Genomic DNA, 27,886 nt, shown 5'->3' on the forward strand with positions numbered 1-27,886 from the left:
GAGCCTTCCTAAGAGGTGTTTGGATCCTCCCACTAGTGATGACTGAAGGTTAGTGGCCCCAGGGCTCCTGATCCTGATTAAGCATAGTTGGGTAGACCAGGCGGAGGTTGGTCACTGTTGAGTCAGGCAGTTTGCCAGGGTCCAGTGGTCACAGATGGGGGCAGGCAGCATGCAGCGTCAAAGGTTCACAGGACAGTGCATCTGCCGCCCATCAGTGTGGCTCCCGGGACCAGCTCTGTCTGAAGCTGCCTCTGACTTTCAGTCTGGAAACTTAGATGAAAGTGGACCCTGCCCACCTCTCCCTGTGCTCTGATGAAACAGAGTCACCTGACTTTCCCTAATTAGGTCCCTTACAATCAACAGATTCTACAAGAAGTCCTTTTTGCCAGGACACACCAGGAATCTGAGTGCCCTAGGGGCAGTGGGCCTTCTCAGCACTGGTGCTATCATCCAGGGTTGGGACATGCCTCGTCAGGGGCTCACTCCTGATTGCTGGAGTCAATAGTTCACACTTCCAGGGCCTCATTCTGCTTCAGTAGGAGTGTGGCGGCATCCCAGGACCTGGAATTCCAAGTACATCCTGTCTTGTCTTGTCTTTTTTATACTATTTATTTAGCTATTTACTTTGACTGCCCCAGGCCTTAGTTGCAGCACATGGATTCTTTGAACTTCTTTAAGACATGCAGGATCATGTTGTAGCATGTGAGGTCTAGTCCCCTGACCAGGTATGGATCCTGGACCCCCTGCATTGGACCACCAGGGAAGCGCCCCCTCCCCGTCTTTTGTCTGCAGCAGCTCAAATAATGGAGTGTTTATTTCAGAGGCTAGATGTGATATCTGTTGTCTTGAAAGCATGAAAAAGATTGGAAATAAATATCTTTTTTAAAATTGTATCTTGGATCAGGAGCTTAAAGTTAGGTGAATCCTAGAATCAATCACTCTCTTCAGGAGTACGTAGGAATTCTTGATCCCATTTCCATTGTCTTTTATTAATCTGTTTCATTAACAATCTATCCCCTAAATAGTAAACCCAGTGACTTTTCGTAACTATTGTTGTTGCAGTATGTGTTTTCTCAACCTGTACTGTGATCAGCTGTACTTTTCTATTGTACTTTTGTTTTCTGTTGTGCTTTTGTTTCTATTGTACAGGTTTTCTTGAGCTGTACTTTTCTATTGTAGCATTTTATTGGGTCTGAGAACCTTCAAGTATGCAACCCCAACTGCTACAACTGATTTTATGTGTCGCTATATGGTTCTGGTAGTTAATGTGTGAATTCTCATTCTTTAGAATACTACAGAATGAGGCCTATATATTTTCTTTTACATCTAATTTGATAGAAACGTTTTAAAATGCAGTAATTCTTTAAAGGAAAACCAGATGCTCAGGTGGGTCAGCCTGCGGAGGGCGCACCTGCCCGGCAGGCGGAGTAGGCGGGGCCTCGGCCACGCGCGGGCTTGGAGGCGGGCTGGGGGCGGTGCCTTTTCTCTGTTTGTGCGCGCGGCGGCCGGGGGAAACGATTGGTGGCCCTTGAACCGGAAGTGGTTGGCGGCGCGCGGGCTCTCGGCGGGACCGGCTGGCACTGCAGCTTCTTGTTGCAGGATGGTGGGCGGTGGCGCGAAGCGTAGACTCCGCGGAGAGGGGCCGCAGGTACCGCATTGAGGTCCGAGGGCGGCCGTGGGCCCGAGGATCGCGCGGCGCGTTTGTCCTCGGCTGGAGGGCAGGCCGCGCGCTGCGGTCGGAGCGGAGAGCGGCGCCGCGCCTCGTCTCCGGGTCCCTCGGGGGCGCGTTGACAGCTCAAGGCCGGTTACAGTCTCGGGGCCCAGCCCTGGGGCGGCCACAGCCCGGGGTCCTCGGGGTCAGGTTGGCGCGGCCTGGCGAACCTCCCCCGGGGCGCGGGCTGACTTAGCCCACTCCCCCTACACCACCCTCCTTGTCCCACCCGTAGGATGGCGTGTGGGGCCCCTCCCGTGGAGCCGTCCCCGAAGCGGGTGACTCGGGAGATTGGTGTCGGGGCGCAGCGCCGAGCTCGGTCCGGGGCGCTCGGGATAGGGAAGAGGGGCGCTCACTCGGAGGGGCCGTCTGCTTAGGCTTTCTTGCATCTCACGTGAGTCAGCACTGCAAGAACAGGAAAGAGTCCGGCTGTAAAGAGTAAAGGAGGGTTTCCAAAACTTCCTTCAGCCGCGCTGTCAGCTGGGGTGCAGGTGGTGGCGGGGTTGGGGTGAGACGGTGCCGGAGGGCCAAGTTCTGGGCGGCCTTTGCCCCCGTCGCGCTTTCTAGAAATACAAGGGTAAATAAAGGATAAGGGCAGCCCTGAGGGGGACAGGTACTGCATAGTCCTGAACTCTAGTTATTGAGAATTGGGGTATCCTGAACTAGCATGTGAGCTCAGGCAGCGCTGAAACGCTCGTTCCTCCTTTTAAAGGGGCAGTGAACTGCTCTGACAGAGTGTTAGTGTTAGGAAAAAAGTCTCAGAAATGAATAGGAGTCCACAGAGGCTACGGTTAACCTAATATAGGTAGCAGTTATGTATTCTGTGTTAGCACTGTTCTGTCTGTGTCTACAAATAATTTATTGTCACAGCCTTATGATATAGGTACTACATAGACCTTTTTTGTAGCTGAGAAAATAGGGCACAGAGGTTAGATAACTCACCCAAGGTGACAGAGCTGGAAATGGCAAGAGTCAAGAATCTCCCTGAGCAGCCTAACCAGTATGCAAAACTGCCTTTTATCGAGGTATATTTAAAGGCTCTTCTTTATAACATCTTAGATTTGCGCCTGTCTTTGAAAGTCTAACCAAAGGCTGTTACACAAACAGGAGGGACGGTGGATCAGGTCCTGATGAGTTCCTGCTGTTGCCTGTTTACAGTTGGAGAGGCAGCATGCAGTGGTTGAGCACCACCCCGCCCCCCCGCCCCAACCCCGGAGCTGGCCCACCTGGGGTTCAGTGCGGTTCTTCACTTTCTAGGTGGAGACCCAGGGCAAGTCACTTAACCTCGGTTTCCTCCTCTGTAGAGTGTGGCTAATCAGATCAGATCAGATCAGTCGCTCAGTCCTGTCCGACTCTTTGTGACCCCATGAATCGCAGCATGCCAGGCCTCCCTGTCCATCACCAACTCCCTGAGTTGACGGAGACTCACATCCATCGAGTCAGTGATGCCATCCAGCCATCTCATCCTCTGGCATCCCCTTCTCCTCTTGCCCCCAATCCCTCCCAGCATTAGAGTCTTTTCCAGTGAGTCAACTCTTCACATGAGGTGGCCAAAGTACTGGAGTTTCAGCTTTAGCATCACTCCTTCCAAAGAAATCCCAGGGCTGATCTCCTTCAGAATGGACTGGTTGGATTCCCTTGCAGTCCAAGGGACTCTCAAGAGTCTTCTCCAACACCACAGTTCAAAAGCAATTCTCCGACGCTCAGCCTTCTTCACAGTCCAACTCTCACATCCATACATGACCACAGGAAAAACCATAACCTTGACTAGATGAACCTTTGTTGGCAAAGTAATGTCTCTGCTTTTGAATATGCTGTCTAGGTTGGTCATAACTTTCCTTCCAAGGAGTGAGCGTCTTTTAATTTCATGGCTGCAGTCACCATCTGCAGTGATTTTGGACCTCCCCAAAATAAAGTCTGTCACTGTTTCCACTGTTTCCCCATCTATTTCCCATGAAGTGATGGGACCGGATGCCATGATATTCGTTTTCTGAATGTTGAGCTTTAAGCCAACTTTTTCACTCTCCACTTTTACTTTCATCAAGAGGCTTTTTAGTTCCTCTTCACTTTCTGCCATAAGGGTGGTGTCATCTGCATATCTGAGGTTATTGATATTTCTCCCAGCAATCTTGATTCCAGCTTGTGCTTCATCCAGCCCAGCATTTCTCATGATGTACTCTGCATCCTAGGTTAACATCATCATAAGTTAAATAAGCAGGGTGACAATATACAGCCTTGACGTACTCCTTTTCCTATTTGGAACCAGTCTGTTGTTCCATGTCCAGTTCTAACTGTTGCTTCCTGACCTGCATACAGGTTTCTCAAGAGGCAGATCAGGTGGCCTGGTATTCCCATCTCTTTCAGAATTTTCCACAGTTTATTGTGATCCACACAGTCAAAGGCTTTGTCATAGTCAATAAAGTGGAAATAGATGGTTTTCTGGAACTCTCTTGCTTTTTCCATGATCCAGTGGATGTTGGCAATTTGATCTCTGGTTCCTCTGCCTTTTCTAAAACCAGCTTGAACATCAGGAAGTTCACGGTTCACATATTGCTGAAGCCTGACTTGGAGAATTTTGAGCATTACTTTACTAGCATGTGAGATGAGTGCAATTGTGCAGTAGTTTGAGCATTCTTTGGCATTGCCTTTCTTTGGGATTGGAATGAAAACTGACCTTTTCCAGTCCTGTGGCCACTGCTGAGTTTTCCAAATTTGCTGGCATATTGAGTGCAGCACTTGTAGTACCTATTAATAGCTCATGAGGTACTTCTGGGGATTAGATGAGTTCCATCTATAGGTGTTTAGAACAGTGGCAGGCACTGTAGTAAGTGCATAACAAGTACTTATCACTAACAGTGTTTACTGTCATCTTTATTGCTGTTAGTATCACTATTGGGGCTTCCCAGGTGGTGCTAGTGATAAGGAACCAGCCTGCCAATGCAGGAGACTTAGATGCTTCTGGGTTGGGAAGATCCCCTGGAGGAGGAAATGGCAACCCTCTCCAGTGTTCTTGCCTGGAGAATCCCACGGACAGAAGAGCTTGGTGGGATACAGTCCACGGGGTCGCAAAGAGCAGAAACAGCTGAAGTGACTTAGCGTGCACGATGACACCATCAATTTTTTGATCCAATTTGAACAGCCTTTTTGTTCAGTTTAATTTTTTATGACCTATGACACATTGTAATCTTTGGCATAATCCACTGTTATCCTTGATCATGGCCCATTTTGACCTCATTTGTTTAGTTATAGAACAGACACCTGGGAAGCCATTGCCCAGCCCAGGGACTGAAAGGAGAACCACAGCTCTCCATCCTCATGGTCCTCACTTGTCCTTTCTGCCCAGCTCCTTCCTGTCGCCCTTATTCAGTGCAGCTACAATCCTCAACTGTCTGTTTTTCCTTTGTCTTCTTATTTTACCTTTATCACCCATGAGGTTATTATGTCTGTCTGAACTATATTTTGAACTTCATAAAATGGCTGTCATGCTGTATATAATCTTTGGGGATTTTTTTTCTTCATTTAATGTTGTTAACATTGATCCATATTGTGTGTGGCTGTTTCCTTTTCACTAAGTAATACTCCATTTTGAGCCCTCTGAACTCATAATCACAGAAAACTAACCAGTCTGATCACATGGACCACAGCCTTGTCTAACTCAATGAAACTATGAGCCATGCCATGTAGGGTCACCCAAGACGGACGGGTCATGGTAGAGAGTTCTAACAAAACGTGGTCCACTGAAGAAGGGAATGGCAAACCACTTCAGTTTTCTTGCCTTGAGAACCCCGTGAACTGTATGTAAAGACAAAAAGATAAGACATTGAAAGATGAATTCCCCAGGTTGGTAGGTGCCTAATATGCTACCGGACATCAGTGGAGAAATAACTCCAGAAAGAACGAAGAGACGAGGCCAAAGAAAAAACAACACCCAATTGTGGATGTGACTGGTGATGGAAGTAAAGTCCGATGCTGTAAAGAGCAATATTGCATAGGAACCTGGAATGTTAGGTCCGTGAATCGAGGCAAATTGGAAGTGGTCAAACAGGAGATGGCAAGAGTGAACGTCGACATTCTAGGAATCAGCAAACTAAAATGGACTGGAATGGATGAATTTCACTCAGATGACCATATTATCTACTACTGTGGGTAAGAATCCCTTAGAAGAAGTGGAGTGGCCATCATAGTCAACAAGAGTCTGAAATGCAGTACTTGGATGCAGTCTCAAAAATGACAGAATGATCTCTGTTCATTTAAAAGGCAAACCATTCAATATCACAGTAATCCAAATCTATGCCCCAACCAGTAATGCTGAAGAATCTGAACGGTTCTGTGAAGACCTACAAGACCTTCTAGAACTAACACTGAAAAAGGATGTCCTTTTCATTATAGGGGACTGGAATGCAAAAGTAGGAAGTCAAGAAACACCTGGGGTAACAGGCAAATTTGGCCTTGGAGTACAGAATGAAGCAGGACAAAGGCTTATAGAGTTTTGCCAAGAGAATGCACTGGTCATAGTAAACACCCTCTTCCATCAACACAAGAGAAGACTCTATACATGGACATCACCAGATGGTCAACACCGAAATCAGACTGATTATATTCTTTGCAGCCAAAGATGGAGAAGCTCTATACAGTCAGCAAAACAAGACCGGGAGCTGACTGTGGCACAGACCATGAACTCATTGCAAATTCAGATTTAAATTGAAGAAAGTAGGGAAAACCACTAGACCATTCAGGTATGACCTAAATCAAACCCCTTACGATTATACAGTAGAAGTGAGAAATAGATTTAAGGGTTTAGATCTGATAGACAGTGTGCCTGAAGAACTATGGGTGGATGTTCATGACATTGTACAGGAGGCAGAGATCAAGACCATCCCCAAGAAAAAGAAATGCACATAGGCAAAATGGTTGTCTGAGGAGGCCTTACAGATAGCTGTGAAAAGAAGAGAAGCAAAAGGCAAAGAACAAAAGGAAAGTTATAACCATTTGAATGCAGAGTTCCAAAGAGTAACAAGGAGAGATAAGAAAGCCTTCCTCAGTGATCAGTGCAAAGAAATAGAGGAAAACAATAGAATGGGAAATACTAGAGATCTCTTCAAGAAAATTAGAGATACCAAGGGGACATTTCATGCAAAGATGGGCACAAGAAAGGACAGAAATGATATGCACCTAACAGAAGCAGAAGATATTAAGAAGTGACAAGAATACACAGAAGAACGATACAAAAAAGATCTTCACAACCGAGATAAATCAGGATGGTATGATCACTCACCTAGAGCCAGACATCCTGGAATGCGAAGTCAGGTGGGCCTTAGGAAGCATCACTATGAACAAAGCTAGTGGAGGTGATGGAATTCCAGTTGAACTCTTTCAAATCTTAAAAGATGATGCTGTGAAAGTCCTGCACTTGATATGCCAGCAAATTTGGAAAACTCAGCAATGGCTGCAGTACTGGAAAAGGTCAGTCTTCATTCAAGTCTCAAAGAAAGGCAGTGCCAAAGAATGCTCAAACTACTGCACAGTTGCACTCATCTCACATGGTAGTAAAGTAGTGCTCAAAATTCTCCAAGCCAGGCTTCAACAGTACGTGAACTTCCAGATGTTGAAGCTGGATTTAGAAAAGGCAGAGGAGCCAGAGATCTAATTGCCAACATCTGTTTGATCATCGAAAAATTAAGAGAATTCCAGAAAAACATCTACTTCTGTTTTATTGACTATGCCAAAGCCTTTGACTATGTGGATCACAATAAACTGTGGAAAATTCTGAAAGAGATGGGAATACCAGACCACTTCACCTGCCTCTTGTGAAACCTGTATGCAGGTCAGGAAGCAACAGTTAGAACTGGACATGGAACAACAGACTGGATCCAAAGAGGGAAAGGAGTACGTCAAGGCTGTATATTGCGACCCTGCTTATTTAACTTATATGCAGAGTACATCATGATAAACACTGGGCTTGATGAAGCACAAGCTGGCATCAAGATTGCCAGGAGAAATAGCAATAACCTCAGATATATAAATGACACCACCCTTATGGCAGAAAGTGAAGAAGAACTAAAGAGCCTCTTGATGAAAGTAAAAGAGGAGAGTGAAAAAGTTGACTTAAAACATTCAGAAAACTAAGATCATGGCATCTGGTCACATCACTTCATGGCAAATAGATGGGAAAACAGTGGAAACAGTGAGAGACTTTATTTTGGGGAGCTCCAAAATCACTGCAGATGGTGACTGCAGCCATGAAATTAAAAGACTCTTGCTCTTTGGAAGAAAAGTTAAGCCAACCTAGACAGCATATTAAAAAGCAGAGACATTACTTTACCAACAAAGGTCCATCTAGGCAAGGCTATGGTTTTTCCAGTGGTCATGTATGGATGAGAGAGTTGGACTGAGTGCAGAAGAATTGATGCTTTTGAACTGTGGTGTTGGAGAAGACTCTTGAGAGTCCCTTGGACTGAAAGGAGATCCAACCAGTCCATCCTAAAGGAAATCAGTCCTGAGTATTGATTGGAAGGACTGATGCTGAAGCTGAAACTCCAATACTTTAGCGCTGATGAGGAGAACTTTGAAAAGACCCTGTTGCTGGAAAAGATTGAAGGCAGGAGAAGAAGAGACGATAGAGGATGAGATGGCTTGATGGCATCACCGACTCAATGGGCATGAGTTTGAGTAAACTCTGGGAGTTGGTGATGGACAGGGAGGCCTGGTGTGCTGCAGTTCACGGGGTCGCAAAGAGTTGGATACGACCGAGCAACTGAACTGAAAACTCCAATGTTTGAAAATCCTGTAACCATTCTCCTGTCAATAGGCATTTTCATTTGTCCTATTTTCAACTCATAAAACAGTACCTTTCTATGTATATCATCTGGTTCATAAATGCGCTTTGCAGACTTTAAATGATACCTAAAGTTACAAGGTCAAGTTGATCCTGAAGTTTAGGATTTCTCAGTGTTGGTTCTGTGGACATTTGAGCCAGTTAATTAAGCTTCTCTTAAAGGGCCTCTCCTGTGTTGTAGGACACTTAGCAGCGTCCCTGGCCTCCACCCACCAGAGTGGCAGTAGCACACGCTCCCTCCCAAATTTGTACAACCAACAACGTCTCCAGACACTGCTGAGTGTGTCCCCCTGGAGGCAGGATGGCTCAAGTGGAACAACCCTGATGTAGATGGGAATGGAAGGACAGGAAGGAAAGTTCCTACCACTTCTCAGAGACTGAAGATACGTAACCTTTGACCAGGAATTTTATCTCTGCAGAGATGGGCCGGGTATCTAAGGGGCATTGGAAAGCCTAGCCTACTTACAAAATACACTTATATTGCAGAGATGCTGGAGGGAGTTTTATAACCAATCTGGCATTAAAGGACCTTTTCTGAAATAATTTTTTAACTGTTTTAACCTCTCATATCCAGTTATATCTGACAATTTCCTCCGGTATGATTGCTTAGTCTGTTTAAACAAGAGGCATGATGGCATCCTGTTTACCCAAACAAGGCGAAACCTGCTCTTTTCTTTCTTTCTTTTTTATTTCATTTTTTATTTTGTATTAGGGTATAGCCAATTAACAATGTTGTGATAGTTTCAGGTGGACAGTGAATGGACTCAGCCACACATATACGTGTATCCGTTCTTCCTGCAAACTCCCCTCCCATCCAGGCTGTCGTGTAACATTGAGCAGAGTTCCCTGTGCTCTACAGTAGGTGCTTGTTGGTTGTCCATTTTAAATGTAGCAGTGTGTTCATGTCCATCCCAAACTCTCTTATTATCCCTTCCCCTGCATCCTTCCCCACCTCAACCCCCCCCACCCCACGGCCAACCATAAGTTCATTCTCTCAAGTCTGTAAGTCTGTTTCTGTTTTGTAAATAAGTTCATTTGTATCATTTCTTTTTAGATTCCACATATAAGGGATGTCAAAGGATATTTCTCCTCTGTCTGACTTCAGTCAGTGTGACAATCTCTAGATCTACTTATGTTGCCACAAATGACATTATTTTATTCTTTTTAATGGTTGAGTAATACTTCATTATATATACACACCACATCTTTATGCATTCCTCTCTTGATGGACTTTCAGGTTGCCTCCATGTTCTGGCTATTGTAAACAGTGCCTCAGTGAACACTGAGGTACATGGATCCTTTCAGATACGTTTTACTCTAGATACATGCCCAAGAGTGGGATTTCTGCATCATATGGTAGCTCTATTTTAGTTTTTTTAAGGAATCTTTATACTGTTCTCCATGGTGGCTATACCAGTTTATATTCCCACCAACAGTGTAGGAGGGTTCCCTTCTGTCCACACTCTGTCCAGCATTTATTGTTTGTGGATTTTTTGAAGGTAGCCATTTTGACTGGTGTGAGATGAGATACCTCATTGTAATCTTGATTTGCATTTCTCTATTTAGCAAAGTTGAACATGTTTTCATGTGCGTCTTGGCCATCTGTATGTCTTCTTTGGAGGAGTGCCTGTTAACTCCTCTGTCCATTTTTTGACTGGGTTGTTTGTTTTGATGTTGTTAAACCTCATGAAGTGTTTGTAAATTTTGAAGACTAGTCCATTATAGCTCCTCCATCCATGGGATTTTCCAGGCAAGAGTACTGGAGTGGGGTGCCATTGCCTTCTCCAATAGGTCATATTACATGCAAGTATTTTCTCCCAGTCAGTGGGTTGTCTTTTCGTTTTTTTTTTATTGTGTCCTTTGCTGTGCCAAAGCTTTTGAGTTTAAGTAGGTCCCATTTGTTTTTGTTTTTGTTTCCATTATTCTGGGAGACAAATCAAAAAAGATATGCTGCAATTTATGTCAGAGAATGTTTATAGTGCCTGGTCTCACATTTAGGTCTTTAATCTATTTGGGTTTATTTTTGTGTGTGGTGTTAAAGAATGATCTAATTTCATTTTCTTACAAGTAGCTGTCCAGTTTTACCAGCATCATTTGTTAAAGAGACTGTCTTTCCAACATTGTGTAGTATTGTTGCCTTTGTTGTAGGTTAATTGGCTATAGTTGCATGGGTTTATTTCTGGGTTTTCTATCCTGTCCCATAGATCTATATTTCTATTTTTGTGCCAGGGCATACTGTTTTGATGACTGTAGCTTTGTAGTATAGTCTGAAGTCAGGAGCCTGAGTCCTCCAACTCTGTTTCTCTTTTTCAAAACTGCTTTAGCTATTTGGGGTCATTTGTGTCTCCATAGAAATTTTAAGATTTTTTGTTCTAATTCTGTGAGAAATTGGTAATTTGATAGGGATTGCATTGAATCTGTAGATTGCTTTGAGTAATATAGTCATTTTGACAATATTGATTCTTCTAATCCACAATCATGGTATATCTCTCCATCTGTTTATATCTTTTTCAATTTATTTTGTTAGTGTCTTAGTTTCCACAGTATGGGTCTTTTACCTCCTTGGGTAGGTTTATTGCTAGGTACTTTATTCTTTTTGATACAATGATAAGTAGAATTGTTTCTTGAATTTCTCTTTCTGATATTCTGTTGCTAGTGTACAGAAATGCAACAGATTTCTGAGTTAATTTTGCATTCTGCAACTTTAGCAGACACACTGATGAGCTCTGGTAGTTTTCTGGCAGCACCTTTAGGATCTTCTGTGTATATTGTCCTGTCAACTGCAGACAGTGACGGTTTAACTTCTTTTCCAATTTGGATTCCTATTCTTTCCTTCTCTTCTCTGATTGCCGTAGCTAGTACTTCCAAAACCATACTGAATAAAAGTGGCAAGAGTGGACATCCTTGTGGGCATTCTTGTCTTGTTCCTGAGCTTAGATGAATGCCTTCAGCTGTTCATCACTGAGTATGCATGTTGGCTGTAGGTTTGTCATATATGGTCTTTATTATGTTGAGGTGTGTTCCCTCTGTGCTTACTTTCTGTAGAGTCTTTATTGTAAACAGCTGAATTTTGTCAGAGGCTTTTTCTGCATCTGTTGAAATGATCATATGTTTTTATTCTTCAATTTGTTAATATGGTACATAACACTGATTTGCAAATGTTGAAAAATCCTTACTACCCTGGGATGAATTCCACTTGCTCATGGTGTATCATCCTTTTAATGCATTGTTGGGTTTGGTTTGCTGGTATTTTGTTGAAGCTTTTTGCGTCTGTATTCATCAGTGATACTCACCTATAACTGTCTTCTTTTATGTGGTGTCTGTCTGGTTTTGGTCCAGGGCGATGGTGGCCTCATTGAGAGTGTTTGGAAGTGTTCCTTTCTCTACAGTATATGGCGACATAAACTTGGTGAACCTGATCTTGGAATTTACAGAAGTGGAGGGGAAGGTCTTTGGAAGGGGCTGCAGTCTTTCACAATGACAGTTGAATGGGCTGTCAGTAAATTATGAATTGTTTCTCTTTAAAGCTCACACTGGGGTTTCCCAAGTGGCACAGCAGTAAAAAATCCATCTGCAATGCAGAAGATACAGGTCTGATCCCTGGATTGGGAAGATCATTTTGAGTAGGAAATGGCAACCCACTCCAGTATTCTTGCCTGGAAAATGTTGTGGGCAGAGGAGCCTGGTGGGCTATAGTCTATGGGGTCCCAAAGAGTTGGACATGACAGCGCAGCATACACACCTGTGAAGGCATCTGGTCCTGGACTTTTGTTTGTTGGCAGTTTCTTCATAAACATAGTTTCAGTTTCAGAGTTCGTGATTGACCTATTCATATTTTCTGTTTCTTCCTGGTTCAGTTTTGGGAGACTGTGTCTTCCTAAGACTTTGTCCATTTCTTCTAGGTTGTCCATTTTATTGGCGTATTGTTGCTCGTAGTAGTCTCATGATCCTGAGTGTTTCTATGGTGTCCATTGTAACTTCTTCTTTTTCATTTCTCATTGTATTGATTTGATGAATCTGATGATTTTGATGAATTTTTTCCTTGATGAATCTGGCTAAAGGTTTTTCAATTTTGTTTATCTTTTCAAAGAACCAGCTTTTAGTTTTGTTGATCTTTGCTGTTGTTTCCTTTTGTATCTGTTTCGTTTATTTATGCTCTGCTCTCTACGATTTCTTCCCTTATACTAATTTTAGGTTTTGTTCTTTCTCTAGTTGCTTTAGGTGTAAGATTAAGTTGTTTATTTGAGATTTTTCTTGTTTCTTGAAGTAAGATTCTATTGCCATAAATTTCTGTCTTAAAACTGCTTTTGCTGCATGTCATAAAACCCTGCCCTTTTCTTATTCCTCATTTCCTGCTGTTTACCTTTTCTTTTTTCCATTTTGGCTTTTTGCTTTCTATGTTTCCATTATCTTAGAGACATGTGTTTAGATATTTGTTGTGTGTGTCCCTCCTGACCCAATTACTGTTCTTTTTCTCCTTGCCCAAAAGAATCCCCAGATTTTACTCAAATACCATATATAGAGTTTTAAAGAAAATGCATGTATCTCATAGAGTTGGGGGAATAAGATAAGCAAATTACTTTTAGAGAAACTAAGTTTTGTGTGCTTATTTTCAGTGTGAAAAACTGGTCGATGTGAAGAAGAGTAAGTCCTGTGAAGCTGACGTGCCCAGTGACCTTCGAAAAGAGGTGGAAAGCCATTACAGGCTTCCTCTGCCTGAAGATTTCTACCACTTCTGGAGGTTCTGCGAAGGACTTGACCCTGAACAGCCAGCTGGTGAGTGTTCCAGAACCTTCCTCCTGCTGCTGCCAGTGGAAAAGGCAGTAGGAAGCTGGACTCAGGATCTAAACAGTTCACAGAAAAGGAGCTTCCCCAAAGAGGTGTGAAGTCAGAGAAGCAGAAGGTAATGGTGTCACTGTGACCTGTTACACTAGCAGAGGGGCATCACCCCGTAGTGCACTCTGATGAGCGGCTTGGGGGAAAACGGGAGCACACTCTGACCGTGAGCGTGACTTAGCAGCTGCTTCTAGGAGCCTGTTGTACGGACGCAGTGAACCCAAACCTGTGTTCAACAGCAGTGAAACAAGAAGTAGGAAACAGCGTATGTGCTCACAGTCACACATCTGTTCAGTGGACTGTATGTATAGTTTCAGAAGAATCCGGCAGATTTGCAGGCAGTAATAAAGCATCGTGCCTGGAATATTTTAAGTGAAAAAAGAGACCGTGTGTAGCTTTTGCTGCATTAGTATTACGTCAGGAACATACACAGCCACGCACACAGATACACACCACACACAGACAGAAGCACACATCCCTGTATACTTTGTGAGCATACTGTCCCTGGAAGGTACACCAAAAACGGGTCACGTTGCAGCAGTTACTTTTCCCTGTTACCCTTTTGTACTGACGGAGTGTCTTCATGCGGTGCGGGGAAGCACTGCCTGGACTGTAGACAGGAACGTACACTGGGAGAGAGCTGGGCTTGGGCCGTGTTATCCACACATTCAACCATGCAGCAGCAACCTGTCTACAAGTATTCACAGACGTGTACAAGCGTGTTGGCAGAGATGGCCACTGAAGCAGTGTTTAGATTGAAAATGTAACAAACAGTAAATGCCTATCAATAGAGTAGACGTCCTCTTTCTTTAAAGAAACATTTAGTAGCCTGAGAAACTATTCAGAGGATTTAAGTGAGAACAGGATGAAGAACTAAAAAGCAGAGTACAAACAGCAAGATCTCCCTTTATAGCCCTATCTCATATCTGTTCATGGAGGGGGATGTTATTTTCCTCCCTCCAAGTCAACTATCTCCATGCCCTTCTCACTGTTGGCCCTTGCAAGAGTTGTCCCTCCGTGGCATCCTGGGCCCTGGTCCTGCCTCTGCGGGAAGCAGAGGGGCCTGTCTGTCGTAAGCGTGCACACCTGGCGACTCTGATCAGTGACTGGAGAAGGAAGTGGATTCAGCCTGGGTTAGGGTGAGCCAGACTGAGCGCCCAGGAGGCCAGGAATCGAGACTGATCAGTAGTTGAGGGGGGGAGGGAGGAAGTACTTTAATTAAACACATTTGTAGTTAAATTACTTGTCCTCATGGGCTAGCCCTCTTGCCTCTCCCTTGGTCTGGGTGTGCTCAAATATTTGAGGCAACAGCTGCATTGCATAATAATGAGACAAGCTAAACGTCTGCAGCTCTAATAGGCCCCCAGGAACACAGAACTGTCCTGTTTGGGCCAAAGTCAGAAACAGCAGGAGTGTTTGAAAGGTCCTCAGTGGTAAAGTTACGAGGAAATCCTAAATGTAAGGGCCACATCTTCATTGCTCTGATTTCTTTTCCATAGAGTGTTTACAGCAGACATCTTCAAGTGACTGAAGACTTCTTTTACTTTAGAAGCTCTTTTTAAAGACGGTTGCTTAGAAACATTTTTCTGAATGAAAGGTACTATTTTCTGCTTCTTCTAAGTAAACTTGTTTAATTTATAGATTCACTATCTGCAAGCCTTGGACTTCGATTAGTGGGTCCTTATGATATCCTTGCCGGAAAACATAAAATAAAGAAAAAATCAGCAAGCTTGAATTTTAATCTTCACTGGAGATTTTACTATGATCCTCCTGAGTTCCAGACCATTATTATTGGAGACAGTAAAACTCAATTCCACATGGGGTATTTCAGGTAAGGGTCATTTCTTCTAAAATACAGCTTTGTCTTTGTTTAGTCACTAAGTTGTATCTGGGTCTTTGTGACTTCGTGGACTGTAGCCTGCCAGGCTCCTCTGTCCATGGATTGTCCAGGCAAGAATACTGGAGTGGGCTGCCATGCCCTCCTCCAGGGGATCTTCTCAACCCAGGGATTGAATTTGAGTCACCTGCATTGGCAGGCGGATTCTTTAGCATTGAGCCACAAGGGGAGCCCTTACTTCTCCCAAAATACAGCTATTGCCCCTTTTATGAGTGCAAGCAGACATTCACTGGCCTCCCCAAGGCGAAGGGCATGTACCCTCTGTTGGTGGTGTTCTAACTTACTGACCTACCCTGGAATGGATGAACTTGTTAGGCCAACCTCATCAGTTTTTCTGCTGTGCTTATAAACTTTTTTCTTTTCGGTTGAGAAGAGCTCTTTTTGCCCAGGGAAGGTAATTCGGAGCAGCTGCTGTGACTTAAGTTAGGCATGTGCTTCCGAGGGCCGTGGAACTAAGCACGCACTCTGAAGCAGACTGGTCCTCTTGTTTATTGTCTGGGTGGCCCTGTACCAGTCCCCTGTACCCGTGACTTTCTGTGACTCACTTTCATTCCACACACCTAACAAGAATATCTGGGGGTAAATGGATACATGCAAGATGCTCAGACTTTTAGAAATAGAGCCGGTGGAGGTGGGGATCCCTTGTCCACTTGAGAGGTGCTGTCGTTGACGGCGGGGTGAGGGACAGAACATGGAGGGAACGTAGGGGTGCTGTGGGCACCCAGGGCTGGGAGTCGGGCCCTGACCCGCTGGCCTCCCACTGCCCGTCCAGGACCTTAGCTGAGTCACCTGGTCTCTCTGTGTGGTTTCCTAGTCATACAGTGAAGAGACTTGGTGGTCGATATGCTTCCAGTTCTTTCACTGCAAATATTCTGTGGTCCTCCTGTCTCGTTTCTTTTTGCTGCTCCACCTTCTTTCTTTTTCACAGGCTGTAAAACTGGGGTGGGATGATTGTATGTAATTTCACCTCCTTTTGACAAGCTTTATTCCCCCTTTCTTTGTATTTAGGTGTAAAAGTAACTAGGTCCTAAGAATCTTAATTTTAGGTTCTGTTATATAAATGAGATTTGTTGTGGATATTCCTAAGAAGCCTAGAACTTAAACCTAGCAAATTCATTAGCAATTTTTTAAAAGACATGCAGATATAAATTCTTATTTTCAAACCTAAAATCCTCCCTTCTGATAAGTTATGGGCAGCTAAATTTTTACTACCTTTCGTTTAAACAGGGATTCTCCTGATGAACTTCCTGTATTTGTCGGTACAAACGAAGCAAAGAAAAATTGTATAATTGTTCAAAGTGGAGATAATGTGTTTGCTGCAGTCAAGTAAGAAAATATTTCACTACCTCTCCTATTGATATTTGTTTACAATTTTTATACCGTATCAGTCTGTCTCTGATTTTTAGAGCATTTCCATGAATTTTGCAGACTTCCCTTGCATACACACTTCATCTTTTCACCAAACAATAGACTCTTTTCTGACTACTTAATGAAAATATTACTTAAACTTGACCTTATTTGTCCCATGGCAAGGTCACAGGATTTTTAGGCATCTGACTTTAAACAGTCATGGCGAGCTCGTACTGAGCAGCTGCATTATGTGGAATGTGATTCACACAGGAGGTTGAGTGTCATAAAGCAGGCAGTCTGCACATCCTGGGGCAGGGTGGGAGTGAGGGGCCGGTGGGGGGGTGTTGTTGACTCAGCTCAGTGGTGGGTGATCTCTGACCCCCAGGGAAGAGCTGGGGAGTGGGGCTCCGGGACTACATTGTCTGTCAGGATCTGGGCCAGTGAGAGGAAGCCCCTTGCCCGCCGTCCCTGGACACTGGGGACGGGACAGGACGGTCATGTGCCTCTGCGAGCCAGTGGGGCTGGATCCGGTCTCCACGCTCTGATATCAGGGCCTCGTCTTCAGTAGGGCAGGGGGGCGAGCGGCATGAGCTGAAGCACAGGGTGGGCGTCGCGGGGGCACCTTGCTCTGTCCTGGGCAGCTGCAGGCCCCGTCCGCAGCAGGTGTGCAGTGGACTGTAATAAAATGAAGAAGGCATCTGACTCGCTAAGTAGATCATGTTTGTGTGACATCTTTTAATCACCTGCTTTTAAAAAGACTTTGATTCCCTGTGCTTGCATGGCACAGATTGGCAGTAAACAGGACTCGGACTCAAGTCTGTCGGTGAGCCTGCAGGGCCCCTGCACGTGCAGACCGCTGCGTCTGAAGGGCGGAGGGCTCCTGGCAGGCTCCCTTCTCTCCTGGCAGCTCTGAAGTTACAGAAGGTGTGGCTTGCTCTTCATATTTTATATGGTTCTTCACACCCTTCGTTGTTTGTTTCCTTGTCCGTCTCCTGCGCTGATGTGTGGGTTCATGGGAGAGAGGCTTTTTCCTGTGCGCGGCGCCTGCTCTGTGAGTCAGGCATTCCTTCCACAAACTCTGACAGCAGAACCACCAGGTTTCCTTCAGTCCTACTGGTCTTATTAAAAAGAAAGTTCAGTTGTTATCTAAAATAATACAAGATTGTTCTGGCATTTTTTAGCTTATCAAAGAACACAGAAGAAAGAAAACAAAAATTCACTGGTGATAAATTTATAATTTAGGGGAAGACCACCAAGGATTTGAGTAGCTAACGTTATTCAAAAAATGTTTTGTACTTCGGTAATTTATATCAAACATATGTTTGATAAAGTATTAATAATACTTCTATAGGTTATAATACTTTTCATTTATTATAGATTATAATACTTTGTGTATATTTAGTATAATTTTTGAGACTTTATTGAAATCAGTTAATTAAAATAATTTGTATATCAGCCTGAGTAAGGTGTTTTCAGGCAGACCATTTGTTAAAAACAAATTATTTATGCCTAGGGAAACTAGTTTTCTTTGCGTAAGATTTAATAGTACCCCAAGAAAATGCAAATTCAGCTAACAAAGGTGAGTAAAAATTAAAGAGTGGTAATACCCAGTGGAGATCAGCCCTGGGATTTCTTTGGAAGGAATGATGCTAAAGCTGAAACTCCAGTACTTTGGCCACCTCATGCGAAGAGTTGACTCATTGGAAAAGACTCTGATGCTGGGAGGGATTGGGGGCAGGAGGAGAGGGGGACGACAGAGGATGAGATGGCTGGATGGCATCACTGACTCGATGGACGTGAGTCTGGGTGAACTCCGGGAGTTGGTGATGGACAGGGAGGCCTGGCGTGCTGCGATTCATGGGGTCACAAAGAGACGGACACGACTGAGCGACTGAACTGAACTGAACTGAATGCCCAGTGGTGTTTACGGTGTAAGAAGTCCTTGTGCTCTGTGTTAATTGGTAAAATGTTTATGGAGAGTAGTTGGAATACGGCTGTTTATATATTTTTTCAAAGATTTCTTCACAGATAATGAAGGTTGCCAGGTACTGGGCTGCACCTTAAATTAGCAATTCCATTCCTAGCTCCTTATCTGAAGAAGTTTTGGGTTTGTACACAGATATCTGTATATATTGCAGGTTATTTATAAAAAAGAAAAGTTGGAAAAAATGCACATTTCCAGCAGTAGAGAAAATTAGGTAAGTAAAGAGAGACTATCCATGCAGTGTAGCACCAGGATATTGATCCGTCAGTTTAGGAAGGTGTGGACACATTGCATGAGGAGGTCATGTAACAGAATGGTGTGGAAAGGTCCCCGCTTCACATCCTGGAACACACACAGAAATCCAGGTAGACTGGAGGTTTTAAAATTCGTATCTTTATACAACAAAATTAGAAGTTATTTTCTTTATTCTTTCTTTTCCCTAAAATAATTGTAGCAGTATCTGGTCCTCACATACCTCCTGAAAGGTCTCAGAGACCGTGGGGTACACAGGCTGCTCTGGGCACTGATGCTGAGTTAATGGTTTGAGACTCTCACATGGGAGCTTCACCTCAGCTGCTGTTCCTCAGCTCCTCCAGAGCAGGACTCGGGAACATTTTTTAAAACTACCTATTACAGGTAAATCTGAGTGTAGCCCAGAGGTGCACTTCTGTAACTTTAATTAAACGAACATTCATTTCAGTGGACGTTTAATGGGTGCGTACTTCGATTGGGGCCCAAAGACCATTTAAAATATTTGCTGCTTTCTCTAAATACGGCCAGAGTGTCAGGTCTTGGGTCGAGTTGCACTGTTGAATATCCTCTTCTCTTCTCCCCTGTGCCCGGATGTCCTCTGCCTCCCCGCTTTGCTGTCCTGTGTTGTGCAGACTTATTCTCATAGGCCATGACTTTTCAAGCAGTGGCTCTGAGTAGAATCCTTGAAACTGGGAACCCAGGAGGTTCTGATGCGTGCTCAGCTCCGGAACCTGAACTGAACGGCGGCTATCAGACAGTGGGGTGTGGAGCCTGCCCGCCGGCTCAGGGGCCGTGAGGGGCGCTCTGGGTGGTGGTGGGGGTGTTCTCTCACCCCTCGACGAGCGGGCGGCAGCGGGTGATCGGCGGACGGTGTCGTCACAGCACGGCCACGACGCGAGTGTCAGCACCGTCCCCAGGTTGCCGACGGAGCTGGAAGGACGAATCGGGCCCTGCGGCTGGGCGCCGGGTGGGAAGTGCAAAGGGTCTGTCTCAGTGAGAGAGGCCCTGTGGGACCAAGAGCTGAGCTCAGCTGTTTTCCACTTCCACTGGAGAGAGTGGCCGGCACACAACCGGGTATTCCGACCTGAGTGTTCGGGAGACGTTTTCTCAAATGAACTGATGAAGACAATTGACTGCTGTCATTTCTAAAAATTCAAGATTTGAGAAGCAAATCTTGTAAGTTGTAACCAGCCTTGTGAGCATGGCAGCCGCTCACTTCCTGAAGACTTTGCTACTGTGATGGGTGGTGCTGTGGCGGTGGTCTCCCCCACCGTGACGGGACGGGAGTCTGGTGTGACGGCGAGCTTCACTCTGCGGGAGCGCTCTATAGCCTAGTGAACTGATCTTTTCCTCACGAGCACCGCAGGAGTCTCCCGAGGTCCAGGCTCACTCACGGCTCGTGGAACACCACAGGACTTCTGGCTCTTTCCGCGGGCACATCTCCGCCCGGAGCGGAGCACCGCAGAGCGGTGTCAGCGCAGGTTTGAAGCTGAGATGGAGCTGGGCAAGCAGGAGCGGAAGTGGTCCTGCCGGGCAGCAGGGCCGCCGGTAGGGGTGGGCCCTGCCCTGAGAGGCCCTCCCCGTGGGCCCGCGGGAGGCAGGGAGGAGGCACGCCGTGGGGAGGGGCAGTGAGGGGAGGGGCCCCAGGCCCGGGCCGAAGTGTGCTGTGCAGTCGTGTTGACAGACCGACCTCCTGACTCACGGCTGCTGAGGCAACACGAGGTGTGCTGGGACTTTGCTGTAATTAGGAGACTCTGATCCTGGTGGTCTCAGCTTTAACCAGCGCACACTCATTCTCTCAGCTTGGGTACGGTGTGGTCCTCTGCCTCAGCTTCCTGATCTGTAAAATGGGGATGAGAACAATGCCCCAGCGGGCACTGCCCAGCGTCAGTGCTGGGCAGGAGCGGCTTCCTCCCGCGAGCCTGGCAGTGGCTGCAGGAAGGGGACTGGGCCAATTCCAGCTTGCTCTTGCACTCTTGACTTTCTGCTCTAGCGGTAGAAGTCTTTTTTAAAAAATTACTGCAGTATAGTTGGTTTACAATGTTGGGTTAGTTTCTGCTGTACAGCGCATGAGTTACACATATATCCCGTTTTTTAGATTCTTTTCCCATGTAGCTCATTACAGACTATTGTGTACAGTTCCCCGTGCTGTATACAGTAGGTCCTTATTAGTTATCTGTTTATATAGTGTGTACATGCCAGTGCCAATCTCCCAATTTATCCTTTACTTCCTGGTAACCATAAGTTTGTTTTCTACATCTATAACTCTATCTTTGTTTTGTAGATAAATTCATTTGTATCCTATTTTTAAGATTCTTTTTTTTTTCTCTTCTTTTTTTTTTTTATTCAATTTTAATTTAAAAAAAATTATACATGTGTTCCCCATCCTGAACCCTCCTCCCTCCTCCCTCCCCATACCATCCCTCTGGGTCGTCCCAGTGCACCAACCCCAAGCATCCAGCATCGTGCATTGAACCTGGACTGGCATCTCATTTCATACATGACATTTCACATGTTTCAATGCCATTCTCCCAAATCTTCCCACCCTCTCCCTCTCCCACAGAGTCCATAAGCCTGTTCTATACATCAGTGTCTCTTTTGCTGTCTCATATACAGGGTTATCGTTACCATCTTTCTAAATTCCATATATATGCGTTAGTATACTGTATTGGTGTTTGTCCTTCTGGCTTACTTCACTCTGTATAATAGGCTCCAGTTTCATACACCTCATTAGAACTGATTCAAATGTATTCTTTTAAATGGCTGAGTAATACTCCATTGTGTATATGTACCACAGCTTTCTTATCCATTCATCTGCTGATGGACATCTAGGTTGTTTCCATGTCCTGGCTATTATAAACAGTGCTGCGATGAACATTGGGGTACACGTGTCTCTTTCCCTTCTGGTTTCCTCAGTGTGTATGCCCAGCAGTGGGATTGCTGGATCATAAGGCAGTTCTATTTCCAGTTTTTTAAGGAATCTCCACACTGTTCTCCATAGTGGCTGTACTAGTTTGCATTCCCACCAACAGTGTAAGAGGGTTCCCTTTTCTCCACACCCTCTCCAGCATTTATTATTTGTAGACTTTTGGATCGCAGCCATTCTGACTGGTGTGAAATGGTATCTCATAGTGGTTTTGATTTGCATTTCTCTGATAATGAGTGATGTTGAGCATCTTTTCATGTGTTTGTTAGCCATCTGTATGTCTTCTTTGGAGAAATGTCTATTTTTCCTCACTTCACTTAGTATGATAGTCTCTGGGTTCATCCATGCTGCACAGATGACATCATTTCATTCTTTTATTGCTGAGTAGTATTCCATTGTATGTAGGTACCACATCTTCTTTACAAGTTGTAGGTACAACATCCTCTGTTGATGGACATCTAGGTTGCTTCCATGTCCAGGCTGTTGTGAATAGTGTGCAGTGAACACTGGGGTGCACCGACATGTCTTTTCAGATTATAGTTTTCTCCAGGTGTATGCTCAGGAGTACGGTAGCTCTGTTCTTAGTTTTTTGAGGACCCTCCATACTGTTCCCCATAGTGGCTGCAAGAGTGTAGGAGGGTTCCCTTATCTCCACACCCTCTCATGCATTCTTAAAATTATTTCTGTAACTGGCAATAATGTACTATTTCACATACCTTTAGTATTTATTTTGTATACTTCGCTGGCGGTCTGGTAATTAAGACTCTGTGCTTCTTCTGTTGGGGGGCATGAGTCCAATCCCCTGTGGGGGAACTAAGATCCCACATGCCTTACCATGCAACCAAAAAAATAAAAGTGAAAATTAAGTTACTTTAAAAAAAAGTTATTTTGAATTGTGCTTTTGTATTAGCTTATAAAATAGTTTTGCTTTCCTTTACATTTTTAAAATTTCTTAACACAGATTTGAAGGTAACATTTAAAAGAATTTGCTGATGTTTAAGTATTATAAAGGTCCTCCAGTTCTGCACAAGTGGAAAGTTGTTTTTTGGAGTCTCCACATTCTTTTCTCCTGTTACATCAGACTTCTGCAAGGTTGTATGTCAGATCCTAGCATCAAGTGATGCAACATAAACTTGGCTTAACCTCACTTTTTAAGTACCTTGCGTCTTGGTTGTAGACATCACAGGGATAAACAGATCTTGTTTGCTGTTTCTGTGACTGGTAGGTATTTATTAATACTGCTTTTCTCTTGTCTGAAGAATCTGTTAGGGGCTTTGAGAGAATGTTGGTGGTTATTCTGCCTTCTATTTCTTGGGGTTTGATATCTGTAACTTGGCTCCCCTCAACTTCCCAGGGTCGGTGCACTTAGTACAGTAGGGTACATATGAACGAGGGCTACATACTAATGAGGGCTTTTACTTCTTTTTCAGATTATTTTTGATGAAAAAACTTAAAGAAGTAACAGATAAGAAGAAAAGTAGTCTCTTGAAAACCATAGATGAGAAACTCACAGAAGCAGCCAGAGAACTGGGGTTCTCCCTGGAGCAGAGAACTGTGAGGATGAAGCAGAGAGACAAGAAAGTATGAGTTCCATCTGTCGGTCTCTGTTTGCTGTTTCAGGGTGGGGGGCGGCGGGGGTGGGTTCCCGCTCACCTGCATCTCCTCCCCTCCCCTCCTGAGGAGAGCTGTCCCCGCCTCCCACAGAGCTGGCTCCAGGGTGGTTCGGGGGCTGGACTGGAAGAGTCCTGCAGGTGTGGTGGGCACGAGACAGGGCACCCTCGCTGTGGTTGCAGAGCTCAGGCCAGGCCAGCCCAGTCTGTCTTTAGTCTTGACCTACCAGTCGCTCATCTCATAGTAGAAGAGCGGCTTTGTACCTCACACTTGCTTACATTTCTTTTTTTAATAGCTAAGGCTGGATGGTTTCATGCCAGGTGATTTGGGGTAGATTTGTAAAGGTCTGCCTTACGGGCTTTATATAGTCAGCCCTGAGGGTAGTTGGCATATGGGCGACGTTGTTCCTGAGCTGTGTACTGGGGTGTGCGAATTCCTCCAGGAATTGGTGTGAGAAGTCGTCTCTCCTTGCTTTATTGAGCCCACCAGCCTTCCTTTTGCGCCTGCTGTGTGAGTGGAGTTTCATAAATAGCAGATACCTCTGGGTTTGGGATCCTTCGGGTTTTTCACTTGGCACCTGCCTGGGTAACAGAGAAGCTGAAAGAATTCTGCTTTGGGGCAAATGAGAATTCTGAGTCCGTCCTGATAACCCCTGAGGAGGGACATTTATTACTGGCGTCTGGACACCCAGTCTCCTCCAGCCTCTGAGCAGGGTCTCCTGCATGTGGCTGCTTCATCTGTGCATTCTCAGCCAAATGGAGTACTAGTCAGCCCTGAATAAGCCAGTACTGGTAACTAAGTACTTTAGCTTAGTTATTAAAAATCCTACTCCAGTTCATTTTCTGATCCTGACTCAGCCGCAGGGGTGGGTGACTTTCAGGTAAGTTGTAGTCACTGAGTCCCTGTCTTATCAGCTCTTTTAGTCCTGGAGGTCAGGAAGTAGTTTCTAAAAGTGTCCATGGCATGAAACTCCCTGCATGGGGCATTTCCCTGCTCTAAGATTTCATGCTGCTGTTTTACCTCTCCAGTTTTCACCAGGGGCCTTTTCCCACCTTAGAGTGAGGGGAGGGGAGAGTGTCTCACCCCGCTGTGACATAGCCTGGTAAACACATAAAAAGAAAAAAAAACCTTAGCACCATGATTTCAACCATGGTGATAATGGTTATGTCATTTGCCTCCATAAAGGGTGCCCCCAAACTAGAAGCTGCCTGACTTAGGGGAAGTTTGCTGGCAAGTCTGAATGCTCCTGGGGACCTGTGTTTCGCAGACGGGCAGGAGTTCTGGCCACATCCCCTCCTGCTGGGCGGGCCTCTGGCTCTCTGCGCAGCAGCTGTGGCTGTGGACTGAACTGACACCACCCCCTGCCTCTGTGGCGGGACACACGGGGATGACTTCCCTATGCTGACAGTTAGTAAAGGCCATTCATTGCACTGCTCTGTAATTATTTCAAGTACCTGACTTCTACCTGATTTTAAAGGAAAGAAATAATAGTTAACTTCTGCCCTGGGGTCCAAATTTACTGAAATAAAAGGCACAAATTATATTTTGGCAGAAGTCTTAAGGGTTTGTGTATGAGCTTTATTTGCCCCCTTTGTTGTTTTCATCTATTTTCCATGTTATTTTTGTTTTATTTAAGGTGGTGACAAAGACCTTTCATGGGGCAGGCTTGGTTGTCCCAGTGGATAAAAATGATGTTGGATACAGAGAGCTCCCTGAAACGGATGGTAGGGTATTTATGTGGCCATGAGCATGTGTTAATGTGTGGGGGGAGTTTCCTTGTGTTGAATAGGTGGATACAGTTCCCCACCCACCTGCAGTGACGAAGGGCTCAGGCTCTGGGGTCAGGGAGGCTTGAACTGAAGCTGGGTTTGCAGCTGTGTGGCCTTAACCAGTTGTATAACTTTATTAAACGACATCTTCCATCTGTCACATGGTGAGTGGCGGTGAGTACCGTCCATAGGGGTGTCTGGGAGTAACCCGATACATAAGGTGCTTATTATTAATGCACTGCTTGCCTAACAGCACTTGGAACAGTGTTTTTACAAGTTTAAACAATACGAGCCTATGGTCTAGGTGACTTTTTCTACTATTTCACAACCTTTGACATTACGGTCAACTTACACTATAGTAGTTACTGAAACAGCATGTGTTTGTGGACAGTTTTCCATCTGAATGTAGGTTTTTTTAGCTTTTAGAAGCCCATCCTGAGTTACTTCTTCGGTAAGTATAAGCACTCTTTGCAAATGGACTTTTCATACACAAAATCTAACTGTTGCTTTGTGGAAAAGGAGGATAAAATCTCTCCTGAGCGCTCTGCCTGTCCCCTGCCCTTCCCCTTTCCTTTTATCCTGGGAACACGCCTTCATCTGGCTCCCTTGGGAGGGGAGGAGTGGGGCGTGCAAACAAGAGGGCATCGAGATCAGAAATGTTAAAGCACTGTTTTTTCTAATGTGGATAAATGTTAAGCAGTTTTCTCTATTTTACCTCAAATTGCATTTGTGCTGTGGCCGCACACCCCCAAGTTGGTAAAGGAATTGGTAAAGGTTTAATTCCACAGTGATTTGTCTCTCGTATTTTTCTGTACTGCTTTTTAAAAGTAAGTTAGACAAAGGCAAAAAGAGCAAACTTTACTATTAGGATTTTTTTTTTTTTTTTTTAACCCAGCTTCTGGTGTGGATGAGCCTAGAGTGGGGCTCTGTGTATGCTCGGTCTCCATACTGTTTTTGATTTTTTTCAACCATTGAAAAATGAAAACACATTCTTATCTTGAGGACAGTTAAAAACAGGTGGGCCAGGCTTGTGCACCCTGGACTAGCCCAGGGAAAATCTCTGGAAGCTGGTGTGACTCCTGGTTGTAGTTAGACTCATGGAGAAACCACTTTGCTGGAACAAGAAATGGTTTTTGTTAAGATTCAAGCATAAAAATGGCTAAAGTAAAACGGCTGATGTGTTACAGCACCAAGGCAGGAGGCCCCAGGGACAGTGTCACGGGGAGGCGTGGGTGCTCACAGGTAACGCTGCGGCCCTGTTCTCTCAGCCAGCCTCAGGAGAATCTGCGGGACAATTGTGGAGGCCCCGAGCGACGCCGACAGACTGCAGGCCTTTGCCCCCGTCCAGGAGATGATGACCTACGTGCAGTTTGCTAACGATGAGTGCGACTATGGGATGGGGCTGGAGCTGGGACTGGACCTCTTCTGCCATGGCTCCCACGTGAGTGAGCACCACCCCACACACACACACACACAGCGTGGGGTATGGACTCAGCTGGAATTTCAAAATGAACTTTTTGAAATTATTTTAAGCAGATTCTTGAAAGATTCTTGAGTTCTAAGAATATTTCTTATTTGAGGTTCATCTTATGTTTCTGGCCAAGGTGAACGACCAAGACTTTTTTGCCTTCAGGTATATGTTAACATGGGGCTTCCCAAGTGGCTCAGCGGTAAAGAAACCCGCCTGCCAATGCAGGAGATGCAGGTTTGATCCCTGGGTGGGGAAGATCCCCTGGAGGAGGAAATGGCAACCCACTCCAGTATTCTTGCTTGGAGAATCCCATGAACAGAGGAGCCTGGCGGGCTGCATTCCTCTAAAGAGTTGAACATGGCTTAGAAACTCAACAACAAATGTTCAAGTGATCTATTAGCTACGTATACAGCTTCGGTGTGACACATACACCTTCCTGGGCTCCATCTCATTCTCCATAGGGGATCTGTTCTGTGTTAGATGAAGAGCAAATGCTATTTGGAAATATGCTTTAAAATCTTTAAGACTCAGTGCCGATGTTTTATCATTAACACCTCATTAAACAGGAGACACCCACTCACAGTTCCAGCAGGGGGTACCTCAGCTCTAGTTGTTTCAGGGTCAGGGAGGCAGGTGATACGGTGACTCCGGGGCTGTCACCTGCCTCAAGTCCTGTCTTCCCAGCAGTGGCCGTGGGATTGTGGGGAGCGCTCCCCGACCCTCTGTCCTGCTTGTGGCGCAGTCTGTCCTTCCCGGCCACGGCACCTGGAGACAGGTGAAGGGTCTGCATTCGGGACGTGGGCTCTGTTAAACAAGTACCTGCTGCGCTCTCTGGCTGATGTCACCTTCTTTGGTTTTTCAGTATTTTCATAAAGTTGCTGGCCAGCTTTTACCTCTGGCATATAATCTGCTGAAGAGGAATCTCTTTGCGGAAATTATTGAAGCTCATCTAGCAAACAGGAGCCAAGAGGACGTGGACCAGCTCGCAGCATGAGTGGGGCTGCCTCTCTGGTGTACAGGATTGCAGAGCTTTAGTGTGAAACATGTTCTTCTGTTTTTAAGGACTACAGGAAATAAATGAATGGCAACTTTACTTTCCTAAAGCTCTGGTGGCCTGCTTTTCTTTCAGACAGTTGGGTAACCTGCACGGTGATGCCCAGCTCACCTACGGAAGAGGGGGTTCAGCCCCACTGTCCCCTTCAACAGCAGGCCATGCCCAGCGCCTGTGGATGAGCCCGAAGGAG

General features: G+C 45.2%; 1 protein-coding gene across 1 annotated transcript; it reads left to right on the forward strand.

The window, feature by feature from the left end:
• Nucleotides 1-1,512: 1,512 nt before the first annotated feature.
• On the forward strand, nt 1,513-27,735 carry HPF1 (histone PARylation factor 1). Its single transcript, XM_070376042.1, has 8 exons — nt 1,513-1,648; nt 13,163-13,322; nt 15,024-15,213; nt 16,507-16,605; nt 23,222-23,372; nt 25,039-25,126; nt 26,440-26,612; nt 27,505-27,735. Exons 1-8 carry the CDS (start codon nt 1,601-1,603, stop codon nt 27,634-27,636), a joined length of 1,041 nt encoding a protein of 346 aa, XP_070232143.1. The 5' UTR covers nt 1,513-1,600; the 3' UTR covers nt 27,637-27,735.
• The last annotated feature ends 151 nt before the right edge of the window (nt 27,736-27,886 follow it).

Source organism: Bos mutus, chromosome 8, assembly GCF_027580195.1.
Source record: "Bos mutus isolate GX-2022 chromosome 8, NWIPB_WYAK_1.1, whole genome shotgun sequence".
NCBI classification, from domain to species: Eukaryota; Metazoa; Chordata; class Mammalia; order Artiodactyla; family Bovidae; genus Bos; species Bos mutus.

Bases quoted from the DNA above. Each gene is read 5' to 3' on its own strand.
- HPF1 (XM_070376042.1), top strand. From the start codon at position 1,601: ATGGTGGGCGGTGGCGCGAAGCGTAGACTCCGCGGAGAGGGGCCGCAG. The intron at 1,649-13,162 runs GTACCGCATTGA...GCTTATTTTCAG, and splicing joins TCCGCGGAGAGGGGCCGCAG to TGTGAAAAACTGGTCGATGT. The intron at 25,127-26,439 runs GTAGGGTATTTA...CTGTTCTCTCAG, and splicing joins AGAGCTCCCTGAAACGGATG to CCAGCCTCAGGAGAATCTGC.